The sequence below is a fragment of the Pterocles gutturalis genome, unplaced genomic scaffold (genome assembly GCF_000699245.1).
Source record: "Pterocles gutturalis isolate BGI_N339 unplaced genomic scaffold, ASM69924v1 scaffold42214, whole genome shotgun sequence".
Classification (NCBI taxonomy): domain Eukaryota; kingdom Metazoa; phylum Chordata; class Aves; order Pterocliformes; family Pteroclidae; genus Pterocles; species Pterocles gutturalis.
Window position 1 is genome coordinate 7,136 of NW_010137190.1, and position 18,968 is coordinate 26,103.

General features: G+C 38.4%; 1 protein-coding gene across 1 annotated transcript; it reads left to right on the forward strand.

The window, feature by feature from the left end:
• Positions 1–323: 323 nt before the first annotated feature.
• LOC104468428 (ethanolaminephosphotransferase 1-like) lies at positions 324–17,416 on the forward strand (the record flags this gene model as incomplete). The annotated part of the gene is made up of 5 exons (XM_010082542.1): positions 324–340; positions 6,654–6,717; positions 11,439–11,547; positions 13,481–13,555; positions 17,148–17,416. Coding segments are annotated over exons 2-5 (483 nt in total), but the record flags the coding sequence as incomplete, so codon positions are not given.
• Between the last annotated feature and the right edge of the window lie 1,552 nt (positions 17,417–18,968).

The following is an 18,968-nucleotide window of genomic DNA, read 5'->3' on the forward strand; positions in this document are numbered from 1 at the left end:
CTTTTGTTAAAACCCAAGACTGTGTGCCCTAACATCTACAAACCTGTAAAAACGTATATAAAGTAGAATTAAAACTCAGATGTTTAATGTATTCTAGGAATCTGAAAGGTGGATGGAAAAATCATTATCAGATGTGTCAGTATCTCCATATTTTCTTTAACTTCTGTGTGTTTCCAGAAGTGTAAGATACCGCAGAAGGCAATCTCATGTTGCATGAGTATGAAATAACTTTCCCAGAAGGGAGAGTTCGCACCGAGCTCTCTTAAATAGGGACTGGTTCATGCCCTGGATCAGGAGGGTCATTTTGCAGCCTTGAAGGTTTTGAAAACCATAAAAAAAGGTCATCTAATGCAAAAGAGAATATTCCTCACCTGATCCATTGTCATTCTTCCTATCCCCTTGTCTGTCAGTTGCAAAACACAGGTACTGTGAAACTGCATAATAAGAGAGGAGATGTGATAAAAGAATCCGTAGGAAGGCGTTGGTAGCTCTCAGGGCATCATGATAGCTGGGGGCAGCAGGAGCCCCGGGGTGGCAGGGCAGGGTCTGGCAGGCTGTCCTGTCCCACCAGTCAAGGCTCAGCCAAAAGCTCCAGGGACTAGGGCTGGGACCCGACTGCTGCCCTCGGCACCCGGGAGCCTCTGCCCATGGGCACCCATGGAAGGGGCCACCCATGCTGCGCTGGTTCCAGGAGGGATAGCTGGGTCATACATGGTACACAATTAAATCTCATCACTTGCTTAAATCTTTTTATATTTAATTTCAAATATAAGCTGTGGAACATCAGTTTTTTAAGGCTTTCTCATCAGCAGATCTCTCAAAATATTCCATCTGAGATGTAGGTCCCTGCGTATACGTATAGGCCAAATGATGACAAACTTGGACTTATGCATGCTGCAGAAGGGATCGATCTACGTGGCATTGTGGAAATCTATCATTGTGCAAATATTGTAGAAAAGCACTCAATGGAGTTATTATTTTCAATAGATCACTTGTTTACGGACCATAATTTTGTGTATTTTGAATTTGTTGGATCAATTATCAACTGATTTAGGCTGTCTTCTACTATCTTCTTGAAAAGTGAATTTAGGAGTGGGAGAAAATGATTTATTCCCCCCTCCCCTTTTCATTCATTTTGAACAGATGTAAATGACTCCAGGTTCGAAGCTCATTTAAAACTTTGATAACACTTCAAAAGTTTGATAACACTTTGAATCGGTTTTAGAGTGAGGGAACAAGATCATTTATGTGGAATAGGATGTGGGGGGAACTTCAGCAGCTCTCCTTTTGGTGCTCCCCCCACAGACAATATGAAGTACATTATCCTTCTACACTTAGGCAGAGGGTACCTCAATTAATCAAATAGTCGTCGTGAGGTAATGACATGCACAGGTCTATCTGCTGTGGTGCATCATAAGGGAAATGCTTGGTTATCTTGTAGTAATTTCTTTACATATTCTCACCCTTTTACATCATTTGCACTTTTGCCAGGTATTGCTCACTGATATATAGAGATGTTTTTCGCATGGGTAACACAAATACAATGAATGCTTGAATTAAGAGGAGGTTCCTCCAGTCTGCGGGACCATTGAGTTGTTAGAACATCAGCACAGATGTACATCTGTGGCTCTTCCATACCTGTGCCTGGTCTGGCTGAGTTTGCTTGTAGGAAAAGGGCACTTATCACAATATTTATGTTCTTCATCTTAGTCCTTACATCAAATCCTTTCCATGTGGGAACAGCTAGTATATTCTTCCATAACAGGCATCTAACCTCACATGAAATATTAGAGGGATCACAGAGCCATATATTCAATATATTGCTGCCTGAACCATGATTACTAACTGATACATCGCTGTTTCAAGCATTAGTTTATCTGGGAAAGAAGCTTTTCAGCCTTTACATTTTTAATAGACTATTTCCTTTTGTAAAAGTGAACTCGAGTATAAAGTTGAGCTAATATGGGAAGACTTTGCTTGAATAAACTGGTATTGCTTATACTTAAATTATGTATATAAATATGACACCTCTAACAATATAGGGGCTGTATCCTTTGCTATATACTCTTAGGGTGAATCACAGCCTATCTGTGCTTCAGTCTTCCAGTATACACAGTGGAGATAATAAATTCTGTGCTGATTCATGCACTTAATGAAAAAATAAAATTTGCTGATTTCTGGGCAGGAATGTGAAGTGTTACAAATTTCTTGCTACTAGTATGAAGTTAAAAACCTGCAGAGTCATTTTGATGCCAACAGTTCAAATGTAAACAATTCACAACGGTTTTACTCTGTGTCTCTGAATGGATATGACTGTATGGCACAGTTCAGTGCTCCCTGGGATAAGGTAATTTAGGTACAGAAAAGGAACAGAAGGACCAGCTTGAGTTAAAATAACCATCTCCCAGCAGTTAATGCAACTATGTTTCTTGCAACTTGCTTTCTCTTTTGACTCTGAAGTTTGTGTGGACATCCTTTATAGTCTTCTCTTCATTGTAGTCATTCCAAAATTTTATCCTTGTGATACCTCCACAGTGCAAGGCTGGAGAAGGCCAGTGAAGATCCAGCTGTCTGCTCTGATAATGGTTAGCTCACTCCCTACTTCTTTTTTCTTTCCCAGAAGGTCTCTCCGAGACAATAGCTAGGCTTTGTTTTGGAAATAGTATGCTCTGGAGGTATTACCCACAATTTTCTGGCTATTGCCAACCTTCAGCACTCTCCCAACATGGGCATTTGGATCTTTGAACATGCACAACACACAACTCTCCCTTCCATGCTCTGAAAATATGGTATTGCTGGGTTACAGCGTAGTCTCTAGGTTATTATAGATACTTCAAGCTGAAACATACTCAATGCTAATACTCAGTGCATACTCAACCTAAATATGTTGGATATGCATGGCCAGATCATGAAGCCCCAAAGCCCTCCAGGAAGTGCTATGAGGTGTGGGTATGACCATTTTGCAATAAGAGGGGTATTTCTAAGCTGTGTGGATGTGAGCCAGAAGGTGCCATTTGTCTTGTATTTAGCAGTGTAGAGTATGTATGTATGTAGCACTGTGAGTGCTTTTGACCCACGGGTGGGTCAGCTCTGCTCTGCCACTCCAGAATATTTGTCTTTCTTCTGTGCAGCTAAACCTTTGCTTTGGCTCATTTTAATTTTTCTTATTTTTCTCAATTACTTTCCTTACTCCTACTTTTATTACTGTTTATACCTTTTTTCCCCCCTTCACCTTAATTCTCTCATCATGTGTCTGCTGTCTGCATTCTCATTTCCAGCTTTGCTACAAGCCATTATTAGCATGGAGAGGGAATGCAGATGGCTTTCAAGGAGGTACAAGCTACTTTAAAAAAAAAAAAAAGCAGCATTTTGGAACTTGGGAGTAAGATGGAGTTGATTAATGCCATCTTTTCCTATTCCCTTACTACTGCTGTTCCCTCCCAACTATTCCAAATTCTTTTAAAAATAATTAACAGAAGCTTTCTGATTAATCCAGGTCCCTCTTCTTTGTATAAGGACAATCAAGATCCCTCCTCTAGTGCAGAAAGGGTTTGCTGGGGAGTGCTTAGCCCTGGTATCAGTCTTGCACTTAAAAACCTCCAGCAGGCTTGTCCTCCACTTCTTTTAATGTAAGTTCCCTGAAAAGAACAGGATTATGCAATAGCAAATAGCAGTACTTTTTTTTTACATTACGTTCAGTGCACTCTGGCATTTGTGTCCGTTGATCATCATGTCAGTGTGTTACTCAGTAATTTGCTTTTCTGAGCAGCCATGAACAGTAAGCTCCTGAGGATTTCATGGCCTTGAGGTTAGTAGCTTCTTGGGAGCAGAGCAAAGCAGAATGTTAAACTGTATAGCAGCTCTTACTAAGTTTTGGTTTTGCCATGACAGAAAACTGGCAGAATGCTTTTTCCATGGGTGTTTCCTTTGGTTTGGCTAAAACGGATTACTGGTGAGGGAAGAAAAAATTTCCATTCTTCTGCACATCTGCTGAGTGTTCCTTCCCTGCCCAGAGGACCACGGTTCGACTGCAGACCCCGAACAGGGTGCAGTGTGAGGGGTCTTGAAATGCCTTTAGGTGACAGAAATTTACTGTAATCCTCTTCTTTTTTTCTTTAAATAGAATCATAGAATGGTTTGGGTTGGAAGGGACCTTAAAGATCATCCAGTTCCAACCCCCCTGCCACAGGCAGGGACACCTCCCACTAGCCCAGGTTGCTCAGTGGACTGTTCTGGTTTTTGGTGCTTGACTTTGGAAACTGCCAGCAAACAAAAAGCTGACTGTGTCTTATGTTTTCCAAAATATATCTATTTAAGAGAGATATTTTGGAAAACTATGTAATATCTTATAGTTTCCAGATAAGAAAAATACAGAAATTATATAATCCCGATATAATCTCTTATATTTTCTATATAAGAAAATAATTTTCAAGAAATGAGTTTAGTTTTCCTTTTTTTCTCCGGAGAGCCAGTGAATATTTTGAGTAGAAAGCTTCATTTTATGTTGTTATTTAAGAAGGATTTTGTTATTTTATTCATTACTTTGAAGGGTTGGGATGGGGGGGGGAAGGAGAAAGCCAAAGCAGAAGGAGCAGGAGCGAGAGTCACATGAGAATCACCTTCGGCATTCATATCCAGGATGTATTAATTGAACTTGCTGGTCAGCAACTTATCATGTATAGTCTTTGAATACCAGTTGATGTAAGGAAATGGGCAATAGCTACAGAGAAACTTTGGGCTGATTCCCGATTCCTGGAACCTCAGTAGTGCTAATGGATACTTTGAATTTTCTCCCATTTTCAGAAGATTTCCATTATTCTTTCATGAATTAAGTACTATCTGACTATTCTGTTTCCACAGGTGTAACATATGGCATAAATATAAGCAAAGTCCGCAGACAGTTCAGACTGGGTTATTTGCATGCAAGATAGACCGTCAAAAGATCAATCAGTTGTAATAATCAATGTTTGAAAGATACAATATAAAATACAGTATCTGGAGCTGCAGATACATACAGAATAACAAAACCTTTCATTTTACCTGCAAATTCTTTTTTCCCCCTGATGTAATGTATTTAGGAATTTTTTAGTACAGAATCATAGAATCATTTAGGTTGGAAAAGACCCTTAAGGTCATCAAATCCAACCACCAACCTAACACTACCACCACTAAACCATGTCCCTAAGCACCACATCATATATATTCTGACAGGAAAGCTGTGGGTGATAGAATTGTCTCATGTTTTAAACAATATGGGTTCTGATATCCTCAGAAAGATTAGAAGAAATGTCATAGACTGTGCATTCAAAGCATCCTGCATTATCTTTTGCCCAGTTGCACTTGTCCACGAAAAGCTCTTAGCTCAGGTATGTGGAGGTTGGGTGTGTGTATAAAAGCTTCATGAGTGGGGGCACTGAAACCAAGATTAATCTTGCCAGACTTCAGTCACCTAAAAGGTGCCTAAGTTTAAGACGAGTGCTTAGGCTCCTTTGATAATTAATGACTTGAAACAGGTACTTCCAGAGTGCAGTTGCATCCAAAGTGTGTTGGCTAAGAGAGTTCGATCAATCAACTAGAGAGAGAACAGTTAAGTGCTAGCTGAAGCTGGGTGAAATGAAAGCCTCTTTGTCATCAGCTTTTCTGCAAGTGAACACCTTCAGCAAATTGTGGTCTAACATGTCGCTATCTTATCCCCGTTGTCCACATATGATGTGTGAACAATGCTGTGTATAGATGTATCAGAACCTTTACGTGCATCATGCTACTAGCATAAGCCATATATACACTTTGAAAGTCCGAGAATTTCTGAAAGAGTTACATTTGCCACCCCAGTGATGACTAGCTTCTTCCACCATGGACCCACCAGGGTTCAGGAATGTAGCTGTGAGTGGTACACAGTTAAGACTGTTCTTCTGCAGATTGTTCTGAGTCTGTGTTCTGCAGGATAAAACTGGGTACTGTCCTCTGAGGAGAAAGCAGACAACAGCAATTTGGGGTGGGCTGAAGTATTTTGTTTGCAAAAGATGCAGATACGTACTTATTGGAATTTATAACACACATATAGTATTCTTACAAGTCTGTCCAATATCCAATATTATTGCGATAGTGAACTGTGCTATTTTAGAGATGATTTTTATAATAACATCACCTTACCTTAATTAGCATCATGCAAATACAACTGTGTTACTATATCAAAAGCTGTGTATCTCTGCGAGGTAATATTCCACTCGTGATCATATTCCATATGCAGTATCTATTCTATATACTAGCGATGAACTGGTGCTCAGACTATGGACTGCTAAGTAGTGCAGATAAAATGTTAAATCCAAAATATGGTAGAAATGCAGAGTCTTATTGGATAACTTGTAAAATGAATAAGAATTTAAAAGTAAAATGTGACTACAGAACGGTTTGCCTTTGACCAGCCTAAACCTTTGTGTTAGTACATAGAGTTGCTAACAAGGTAATTGCAAACCAGGCCAGTGCTTTGAAATGAAATTAAAACCGTGTGAATGGTCATCAGAGTAAAATAGGTTTACACAAGTCACACTCAGGAGTGATTGTTCTTAGATGCTGAAGGATGTGCAGTGATGGAAAAGTATGCATTGTTGAGTGCTTTGTTTAACATGTTTGGTTTTTTCCTCACAGTACAGTGCTGTGGATACAAATCCTTTATCTGTGTACGTTATGCAGCCCATCTGGAACAAAATTATTAAGGTAAGAATTTTATTTAATAGAAATATCACATGATAATGTCAGAATTTGTTTTAAGTACAGCATGCATTTTCATTTAAAAATATGTATTGATTAATAAAGCTGAAATTAAGACATCTGTACAAAGGAAAACAAGTGTAATAGCATGTATAGCTGTATTTAAGATGAATATGTTTGGATTTTGAGGTGTGTTTTTTCAGAAAAACACGGTTTATCTATTTTTTTCTGATCACTATAAAAAAGGCATTAGTTTTTTTTAGAAAAACATGGTTTATCTATTTTTTCTGATCACTATAAAAAAGGCATTAATTGCTTTTTTACGTCTTTAGTTATTAGATCTTTCATTAAACAGCTTTGCAGACACTGAAGGGTTTACTTAGTACAAATTATTTTTGTGCAGCATATGCTGCCTAACAACCACATGGCTTTATCTCTGTGCTGTGCACATGATTTTATGCAAGTGCTGTCTCATTTTCTCCCAAGGGTGCTTGCTCGAGGGAGTGAGGCATTTCTCTAAGAAGCTGAAAATGAGAGCGGTTACCATGATCACCATACCGATTGGAAGATGGCATCTCTTGAATGCATTATGATCTGCAGTTCTTAGAAATAAAACCGCTCACAATTAGTTTTGCTGTTGCAGGCAAAAAAAGGCTGTCTCTCAAATAAGTATCAATTTTATTGATCTCCAAGGAAGCAATGACTTCTGCGTCTGCCTCTTTAGAGGAAATCTTTACACTGGAGCAGACTTGAAAACAAACCTTTATACAAACAGAAAAAGGATGTATATGATCGGAGTTCTATTGGATCTGCCATCTTTGGTTTCTGTAATCCAGGTATTGCTTATGCTTGGTATAGCAGGAAAATCATAATATCTCGCTCATAACCTCAGTGTAGTTTCCTGAAAGTCTTTATATGACCTAATTTAAGAATTAAAACAACAACCTGAACATGGTATGAGAGAAAAGCAATTCAAGGGTGTGAAACTGAATTCAATAATTCAGTTCAGAGACTCTGTTTTCATTCCCATCATAATATTGCAGAAAACAATGAGGCAGAAAAGCCCTCCCAGCACTCTGGAGTCTGGCACAGGAGATGAGCAGAGGCATTACTGTGCACTTGCACTTTGGTTTGGGAGATCCATGGGTATTCATCTGCTGTCAAAGGGAGAGTATTGTCAGCGAAAAACTTCCTTTGAAGAAAAGTTCTTCTAATGGTTGCAGGGTTTTCCTGGAAGAAAACCAACATTCTTGACTGTCCCCATGTAGCATAGGGTGATAGATCCTATAAAAAATGTGACCTCTTTAGATTTTTTTAAACCTCCTTAAATTTTAGGTGAACGTGATTTTGTTCACTTCTTACTGGAGGAGAACTCAGAGCACATGACTGAAAACCTATTTCAAAATCTGGGAGGTCTGAGAACGGAACCAAAGGCTGGAATGAGGGCTGTCTGTGCTTTGGCGTTTGGTTTGAACCTTGAAGGTAGAGCAATGAAAGTCCTGCTTTGCCTTCTGGTGCAAGGACATCTTTCTTATGTACTGTATCGTGTGCTTGTGTCAGTCTGGGTGTGATTTTTGGATGTATGTGCTTCAGAAACGTGTCGAATCGGGTGCTAAAGCAGAAAGTGAAGGGTAGTGTTTCATGCCTGGATTCTGTAATGGGCTTAAAGTACTCTGAGATACTCCTGTTTTGTGGCAGCTTTTCCGTGTTGTATGAGACTATAGTAACACCTCTATGAAACTGCAGAATAACAATTGACTTTCTCTACATGTTATTTAAAACCATTCTGATTATGCAACTATAGGTATTTTGTCTTTAATTAATTCAATCCTCTGTCCATTTGCCTTGAATTGAGATTTGTATTCTATAATAAAGCACACTCATTTGCTCTCTGACACATAATGGATAATATTACTTAGCTACTACATGAACTGAATATTCCTCTTCTATTTGTATTCATGAGAAATCATATGTGTGAAGGACAATGAGAGGAAAAGGCAGAAATCCCACTGGGATACACAGGTATATGCCAGCCCCATTGAAATCAATTACTGCTCCCCCTCAGTTGCCTTTATGAACTTTGATTTTATCACTAGAATTGGGCATGAGTGGAATTTTTATGATCTCAAGTGACTTGTTTAAGTAATATTTCAAGTTTGAACAGAGCTTTATATAAATGTTACTTTACCATTTACTATCCAAATAGGCAGTTGATATATTAAAACATTTGCTGTTTCTATTAAGGCTTTTCACATGAAAACCCATTAAAACAGAAATCAGTATTTTGTGGAGCTAAAAGATTTTTAAAAGGTTCAAGCATACAATGCTTTTGTCAGAGAGCAGACGTGATTCTCCCCAGTGGCACCTCCAGTTGTATTAATCATGTAGTGCATTGACCTATCTACTGCCTGTTAATTAGATACTAAAGATTGCAACGTATCCGTCTTTATGATACTAGTGTGTTCAGGTTGTATTTTTCCGACATGTCTAAGAAGTTAATCTTTAACCTCCTGTAATTTTTGAAACGTAAAATAAGGTGATGGTACTGTAATGCCAACCAAAGAATAAGGGGCATTAAATATAACAAAAGGAATTTTGCAACTGCAATAGTTTCCAAATACTGAAACAGATTAGATTCGGTAAGGATCAAAAGAGTATGCTCCTTTAGCTGTTTTTCACGGTGTGTCTACTAGCCAAAGGGATTGCAAGTATTGCAACATGCTTTTATGGTTTCCTCCTTAAAATACATGATGCTAGCAAAAAAATGGGTTAAAATGATGTCTTCATTTTTGCACTGTGTAAGCATAAATTATTTCCTGTAATAATTTAATAATGACATTGTGACTATTTAGAATGATGAACCTAAGCAGACATCTATGGTGCCCCACTTTATTTAATAATCAACAATTATTATGAAACATGTAGGAGAAATTGGTCATTTTAAAACAATACATTGGATGACACCTGTATATGCATGTAAATGGTTCATCCACAGGTTGTCTTAATGCACTATTTTGATCTATCTTTTTGATTAAAAGAGACCAATCCAGAATTTCTTCAGTGTCTGTCCTTCTTATTTCGTCTAAGTTCATAGACATCAGACAAATTCCCCAGCAGGCAATTCATACCAAGCCTTCATCTTACTAAGTTTCTGCATCCCCAGGTATAAAAATTAGGAGCTGTGCTGCCGTCGCTGCATGCTGAGCGAGCAGGCAACTGTGCAGCGAAGGGTTCCTCCTCAGGTGTTCTCCTAAAGGAGCTTCAGGGAGTGTTTGCTGTCACTTCTTCTTAGGGATTTAGAATTGGGCTTTTGAAGACTCCAGATGATAGACTGTTAACATTTTTTATTGTAGCTGTATGCATTCTGTGATGTATTTTAAATACTGTAAGAGCTGGCATAGAGTATTTTAAAATTAGTGATAAAATTCTGGTCGTAAGGAAAGCAACTGTCAAATTTAATATTCTTTTTTCCCAATGATTTTAATGACAACATCTAACAGATACAAATGAAAATTATTCAGGAATTTTCACCTGATTTTTGAAAGTTTACACTGTACACTATCAGTTGCACAATTTTTCCTGAATACTATTAATTGTTCTATAGTAGAAAAAGAAGCAAATTTTTCATGTAGTAATAGGGTAGAGGAAATGTGAAGATGTATATAAATGATATGTATTCTCCTGTCTGTCCATCTAGCTAGTCCAAATAAATTAATGAAACATTTGATTTCAAAACTATTATTAGTATCTGAAATTAACTTCCTTTTCTTTAATGTGATTTTGTAACATTTTATAATGTCGAAGTACTTTACATACATTTTCAGTCCTTAGACACTTTGATTATAAGCCTCCAATATTTTTGTATTTTGAATATATCGATACTGTGTTTGGCTAACAGTAGTGGTTGATACTTAGTATTTCTGCAAATATATTCTGTCTAAAAATAATGTAGGAGGCTGTATATACTATTTCAGTAAATACTTCAGAGAAACTGGGCTAATTTGGAAGAGCAGCATCAGAAAGGATCCCTGTTGCAATGAGAACGGTTAATGAGAGGGAGAATGAGAGGCTTAGGTGAAGAGGGAGAGTCCTTTTCAGCACTCTGCAGAGTAAAATGAATTAATGGCATGTTTATAATTTATGGCTGCAGAGGGAGACCCCACGGAAAGTTGCTATCTAGAGAACTGGGGAGCTGCTTGCAACAGGGAGACCTTCTGGATCTAAGAGATTAATGCACACTGTGTCTGATTTTGTTGGTGTTTTGAGCTGGAAATTATGGGCATATTTTAGAAGAGGAAGTTTCCTTGTTCTGGTGTGGGAATGGAATGCTTAAAAAACCCTGCCACGTGGATGCTGGATTACCACACCGGGGAGCTGCAGGCTTCTTTCCGTTGTGGTATACAGAATCACGAGAAGCTTTCCTCAGTGGCTGGGAAAATAAGGATAGTGTATGACATATGACATTTCAATACAGCTTTTTTACTGCAGTCATAAAGATCAGGCGAAAGGATTACATTTGAAAATCAACTTCAGGAATGAAAACTGTGTTTTAATTTGAAAATGGGAAAATGTGGACAAATCTGAATGTTGCTGATGTCATATACAGACTTCTCCTTTCCTGATAAAAAATAAAAAATATTTAATTAAAATAGGACTTATAATTTGAAACATGTTTTTCTCTTTGTTTTTGTTTTGTTTTTTTTTTTTCTTTCTTTCTTTTTTAACAGATAGTGCCTTTGTGGATTGCTCCCAACCTGTTAACCTTCTCTGGATTTGTCATGATTTTAGTTAATTATTTTCTAATATCTTTTTATGACTGGGACTACACCGCTTCAGGTAAATGTTGTCATGTTGTAAATGCAGAGCTGTTTATGTCCTGCTTCTAAATAATACAGGGAGGTATCAGATATCTGAATCTTCCACTCATTCCCTTAATGAGGCTTCATGTCCATACAGGAGGATCTGACCTCACACATGGCGTTATAAATTTAGGTCATTTTATTGGAACAGCTTATTTAATTCATCCCTAAATACAGGTTTCAGCATATGCTGCTTGAATTCTATAATATCCCATTTTATTTAAAGTGCGTGCCAGGATTAAATACACTGCCAAAAACCACCTTCATGTTCTTCATAAAATTTTCATTGGTTTCACTTTTCCTAATACCTAAATCCATGCCTGAAGGAGTTAATTCTCCTTTCATTACTCCATACCCACCCATTTGAGACTGCTACTAGACAAAGAAGAAATAGTGTTTCAACAAATCTTTCTTGAAATTATGACTTTCAAAGTCCAAGTCCCTATTGCTCCTCGTGACAGACAGTCAGAAGCTTTTTGGAGCTGGTTTCTCCTGAGCATAGGGCACTTTCAGCTCTGGACTTCTCAGACCAGCTGTTGGAGCTTACAGAAAATAGTAAGCATCTCCCAGGTGGCTAATATATAGAAAGCTTTGCTTTTCTTTAAACTTGACCATTTGGCGAAGACTTACCACTTTTATTTCCTGAAACAATTATGTTTGGGGTTTTTTTTCTACTTTTAATTATGCCTGCAGTTAGATTCAGGAGCTACTCTTTGGCATGAGCTGTTTGTACATTTATCACAATTCTGGAAGCAGGGATACTTGTTAGCAGTTTTGATTCAAAAATAATCATGTATGAACATCCAAACCAGATCTTTTAATGGGATCATTTTATCCTGACACATTCCCAGTAAATACACATTGAATTTGAAGATATTTGAAATGCTGATTTAGTCTGTTAGTTGAGATTTCTGTACGCCAGCCTCTTCTCGATTTCACACGAGAACAGTGCCCATCATTTCACAATGGATTGAAAACGTTCGTGCAACCTAATGAGCCTTCTGAGTATCACATATTAGTCCCATACCTAGGATCAGAAATAAAAGACTTAATTTCCTGGACAGCTGGTTTTCATTCTACAGTTTGAAAATTTGCAGCTAGGAGTCAGGAATTGCCCTCTGTTCTTGCAGAGAGGTAAGATGAGGCACTGAGAGAAGAGGTGGTCAGAGCGCTGCGTTAGGTCCTGGCATCTCCCCCTTCAGCAAGGACACACCTCTGTGTGTAAGTACCGAATGCCAGAACCCTGAGAGAGCTTATTTAGTGCCGGTGTTGACCTTATTGGGTAATGTCTAAGTTAAATAGAACACTCTTTGGAAAAAGGATTGGTTTCTTTAAAAGAGCAACAGTAACTGTGTGTTATTGCTATAAGCAGTGCAATAACAGAACCCTGGGTTCTGTCCAACTCAGCTTTCTTTTCCTTTTTTTTTCAAGGAAAAAAAGGAAGGGTGCTAATATATGTCCTAGCCTAAGGACAAAAATTTTCTGTTCAGATCTGTATGGTAAAAGTGCTATACAAAACCCATGTTGGCACTAATAATCATGATCATGCTTGAAAATAAGATTTTTTTTGTCTTCAGATAAACTTAAACATTAACTCATTTGCTGATGGATTCCATGACCTGTGAAAATTTTTTCCCTAGTTACTGTCATTATTTTGTGCAGTACTAGGGTCATTTCAGGACCAAAAAAACCTCTACCTTAGCTTCCCTCCTTTACGGTATAAACACATTCGAGCCTTCTCATTGTTTCTTTGAGAGAGCTCACTGATGTCCTTAAGGTCAAAACCAAATGTTTCAATCTGTTTGACGTAGCGGGCTCATCAGTGGCAGCTTGTTCTGTATACGCATATCTTGGTGGATTTCTTTGATGTTAACCACTGTTACACTGACTCACTACCCGATTTATTTCAGGTACCAGTCCTGGACTTGTTCCCACCTGGGTGTGGCTGTTCAGTGCTTTTACCACGTTTTGTGCTTACGCTTTAGGTAAAGTACGATGAAATAATTTACACATATGATGTCTTCCTGTGTTTTTATCTACTAGTTCATTGGTGCTCAGCACTATCAAAATGAAGAGGAAAGTGGATAAATCGTTGATCTCTCTCCAAAACAATTCTCTGAGATGGAAAAAACTCCCAAACCAACAATAAAAAACAGCCGTAAGGCTTAAAAAAAAAAAAAAGCAATTTTTAATGATATATTAGGGGTTCTATGAGCGTTACTCTTACCTCTTTTGAAAGTTCAAATAGTTTTAGAGAAACAGTGGAAATTATTACATAAGCAGCAGTCATTGCTGTTGAGTTTCACCAAAATCTTTGTCCCCCAACAATGACATTCTGAAAAGCTCCTTGGAGCTTCATTAGCAGAGGGTGCTTTCAAGAACAGGGAAAATAAAGCAGAGAAAACATAAATGTAGCATTGTGTTTTAACCTGTTAGGCACTTCAGTGCTTATGGTGTGTGTCGGGAGGGATGGTATGAATGTGTTGACAGGCCTGAGCTTCTTGTGGAGATGAAATATCTTTTTTTTTTTTTTTTTTTCTTTCCTGTGGCTGTTTTTCTCCCCTAACACCTATACCTCATCTTCAGTTTCATATTCCGTTTTTGCTTTTTATACCATACCATGACTGTATTTTTAGGTACATTGCATCCTGTTGTGCCCTGGTATGAAGACATAGACCTGAACTGGCTGTATCCCCTTGTGCAGACATCTCCCTCTGTGTTGTGAATGCCTTGCCATTTCTATTCAAGTGGCGAGTTTGTGCCAAAATTATTTTGTCCAGAATTTCTTTGTATTTGTAGCATAAAAATCATTGGGACAACTGTCCCTTGAAGCTGGCTACCGGTCAGATTTCCCTAGCAGTTCTCTGGAATCGTTAGCAGAAGCAGCAGTTTATTTTGTGAAAACCATCCTTTATGTAATTGTAGGGAATTTAATTAAGTGTCTGTTGTTTCATAAATAGGAATTACATATTGGAGCTGTTAGTGTATCACACCCCAGAAGGCTCATTGGAAATTCAGCTTCTGAGGTTCTTAATACAGATGTTATTTCCCAGTGAGGCCTATAGTTCCTAATACTTCGAAGACAAGGAATATGATGTTCACAGTCAAAGCTATAATGAACTGATGTATATGTAGATTTTTGTGTCTCCTGTCCAAGCCACTTCATGAAATATTTAGTCTCAGATTTAATTCTGCATGGCCAAAGTTTTCCCTTTGGAAGACTGCAGAGAGCCATAATAACTAACCAAATATGCAGCTTTAATCTCTCTTAGCTTCTTTTTAATGACACACTTACTCTCCAAATTCCCTTGCATGCTGCTCTTTTCCCCTCTCTTTGTTAAGGTGGTTTGGTATCTTTTTCCTTTCCATAAAATGGAATGCTCTTTGCTGTTATTTTGAATTCCACTATTTAAAAGTTATAGAAACTTTAATAAAACTGAAGATTTATGAGTCTTCATGACACAAAATCATAATGTAGTAATTCTAAGGCAGTGGAAGTGTGGGACAGCATATGTCCACTGTTGAACGTACACCACTGTTGGCATGAATGATTTCAAAGTGAAACCTAAAGAAGAAAATATTTTCAGTCTCTTAAAAAGCTAGTGAAACCACATGGAAATTGTGGGTAAGGATTTGTGAAAATACAATTTTACATATGCATTATACAGTTCTTATGTTTTTCCTCATGTTTGTTATAATTAGAATACTGTATTTCATGACACCTTTATAAGTCTAACTCTTTTTAGTAAAACGATCCTACAAAGTGAAACCCACTCTTTCACTGATGTACCTGTTTTAGTATCTAATGTGAATACTATTTTGTGACAACATAGAATGATTTATGAGCATACCAAACTTCTATCATTCTCATTAAAAAAGTATTGCCCCTGTAACTGAATTCTCTCTGATTTGGGATAGATGTTCTTGAAATATGAAAGACCATTTACTGTTTAGGGATGTTTACCTACCTATTTGCTAGTTAAGTTTCAGAAGAATCCTAAAATAGACAAAGAACTTCTACATTTGTACCACTGTTCAAGTAACCTCAAGCTTAAACACACAGTTTTCTTTCTGTACTTTATAGTAAGATGCTGACAATTCAATGGCAATGTTGATGGAGAGAGAATGCGGCCCTAGAAGAGGGCAAGCTGTATTTGAAATCCTCTATGAGATCTTTAATTTTCAGAGTTGTGTGAACTGTCTCAAGAGGTTTGTATTTGAGCAGAGGACATCTCACATCTGCTTAGGTTTTGCAATAGGGAGATGGTCTAAAATCTGTACAAGATGAAATCTCATGTTTTCCTGGTTTAGATCCCTGAAGTATATTTACATTAAACAAAACTCAGAGTACTGCCAAATACTCTGGAGAAGTAGCATATGATCTATAGCAGCTGTGGAGTCTTTGGTCTCACTCTGCTGAGTTGTATCTCTAGTCAGTTTTGGGTTACTGATGGTATTAGGAACTAATAATTGTTAGCTGTAGCACATTCCGACTAACATGAAAAAGAAAAGAATTCTCCGTATTATTTTGAGATTCAGGATAGCAATAAGAAATCTGTAAGGTTTGTACTTTTTCCTAAAAGGTTCATCCTGCATATGCACTTAACCTTAAGAGGAAAGTATTTCTATTTCTCACCAGCAGAGTCTCAAAGAAACTACGGGTATGGTTTGACAATACAGCTAAGAAGGGTTACAGCTGCTAGAGCCCCTTCTTCCTTCTCCCTGTGTCCACCACCCCTCCCTTGTGCCATCTCCCTTGCTTTTTGTACCATTCACAGGGCCAATTCTGTTCGGTGACCCAGATGAAAGCAAAGTGTTTGCTGTCTTTCCACCAGCTGAGCAGGTTTCAGGTCCTCCCCTGTTCAACAGCAGTGAACCCTCAGATCGACTCAAACCATATTGTCCACCTGCACCCTCAGAGTGAGATCCAGTACAGTGTGTTTGGGCATCTTTCAGGCACTTCAGTGTTAAAAGTGGTCAACACATAACTCACCTTAACAATAAGGTATTCCTGTCTCCTAATATTTCAACCAAAAGACTCTTTCAAATACCTTAAGTAGGCACACACGCAAATACATTTTGTGAAATTTGCTCCCTGAGGCTGCTATGTAACTATTAGTCATTGAAGCATTTAGCATCAGGCAACCGAAATGCCTCAGTGAATCTGCTCTGCAGTCTGAAGTCTCCGAGGGTCCACAACACCAACGGGTGGGCAAGAAGCCCTGTGGACACTTCTCAGCACTTTCATTGAGAAACTGATTGCAGAGACTGATATCAGAGTGTTTGAAGACCACTGGGGACAAGCAATTGTGAATGTCATTCTGAAGCTTGTAAGGAAGGTGTCATTTAGTTTAAGAGCTGAGGTGAGGACAGAAAAAATGACTTGACAGCTGAAGCGAATATTTTATGAGCAATGCTAATGTGTTGGTATTGAAAGGACTGTTGTGCTTCTGTTTGCTGTCATTGCTGTGTTTTTCCCATATGTTATGTACAGAAATAGTGAAGTGTACATGAAGAAAGTGACTCCTTTTGTTGTGCTCTAATTCTTCGTTTCATTTCCTTTCCCAATCCTTTTAGATTCCATAGATGGGAAGCATGCTCGAAGGACTCAGTCCAGTACTCCTCTGGGAGAATTGTTTGACCATGGGCTGGATAGCTGGGCTACCTCAATTTTTGTGCTTTCTTTTTTTTCTGTCTGTTCCCGTGACAACGGGAAGACTGGAGTTTCTGTATATACAATGTATATATATTTAAGCATTGTCTTATTTAACTTTATGTGTTCACACTGGGAGAAATATAACACAGGAGTTCTTTTTCTTCCTTGGGGATATGATATAAGCCAAGTGGTAAGTATTTATCATTCCTGTTTTGGTTTTATTTTTTTTAACTGTGTTAGTGTTTTCATAATATTACAGAAATAGAAAAGCAGAGCTCAAGGCAAATGTATTTGGCCAAGATTTTTAATGTGAAATAGCATAACCCTAAAAGTAATTCAGAAATATTTCCTGCGTTGGCAAAGAAGGGATGCTCTCAAGCAGATTGTCACCCTCAGAGATTCATTGCCTTGCAGGAAAAAGAGGCTTGCAGCACGCCTAGCAGTCAAATAGTGCCCATGAGAATGTCATTTAACCGCATTTGATTTGTGGTATCAACAAAAGCAATCCTATCTGAAGACATAAACAATTTTCCCATCAACACTAGGTTCTGAGGCATGATGTGAATTAGTCCAAGTAGTATTTATTAACAGTAATTACACAGTTTTACAATACTAGACCTTCTCAATTCTACCACCTCTTACATTCAGTGCTGTAACAGAAATAGTATTGTACCTGTACAGTGAGCATTAGCTGTTGTCAAGTGAGTTTTACCCTTGGAAAACAAAAGTCAGAGCCATACCATTAGAGGTTTCCTCTGGGGGAATGGTGTTCAGTAACGTGAATTACATATCAGCCCACAGCCAGTCGCCATCTGAGTTCTTGACCCTACCTTGAGGTGGACCTCTTCAGAAACATGACCAGGGCACCACGATGAGCGGTGGCCTCAGTGCACAAATGAGTAGCAGCAGTAACAAGATCGTTGCACTGTGAAGGGCCCAGCCCTGGGACTTCTGGCCTGGCTTATCTATTTCTTAGGTTGCCAGGCTCTTGCAGCCTGAAGAGCACAGTCCCATTCTTCTGAGCTTCGTGTCACAGGCATGAGATGAAAGGTACAGCTAAATATACATAATTGGAAAGGAGCTTGACAAATATTCAAATATGTGTTTTAATGGAAATACAGTATTTGAATTAATGGCTGCAGATGTATTGCTGTAAACATAATCAGAATCCAGTGGTTTGAGAACAACTCAGAGATGGTGGTCCAGCTGCGGTGCGTCTGTTTTGTCCTCTTGAAAATAGGTTCTGGGGGAAGAAGTTGGCTCAGAACTAAGATATTAAGCAGCCAGCTGGTCTGCAGGTTTCAGCCATGCCTTTGTAAGGCTTCTTAGTGAAGTTCTTCCAGCAGGAGAGGAATAGCTGTCTTCAAACCAATTTCACTTGTTGCTCAGATGATCCCTGTAGATATACATGTGAATGTTTAGAAAGCTCTTCTGGATTGCTACAGCATCCGAACTGTATTAGTGATTAAATATGGGAGTCAGTATCAACTGGTGGAGCAGTACTGTTAACTCTGTCAGTGCCTGTTACTGACCTATGCCTCTGTCACTGCTCTCCCTTCTGGGAACTAAGGGTAATAATGTTTCCCTGCCTGACAGATTTGTGGTGAGTCTGGGTTTCAGTAGAGTTTGTAAACTGCTTTGATTAACTCGAATGCAAGGTGCTAACAAGTGCCATTTCCTGTTTCCCTCTGATGCCAAATTGCTGTCCTGCATGCTTGCTTTCTACTAACTTCTGTGATGAT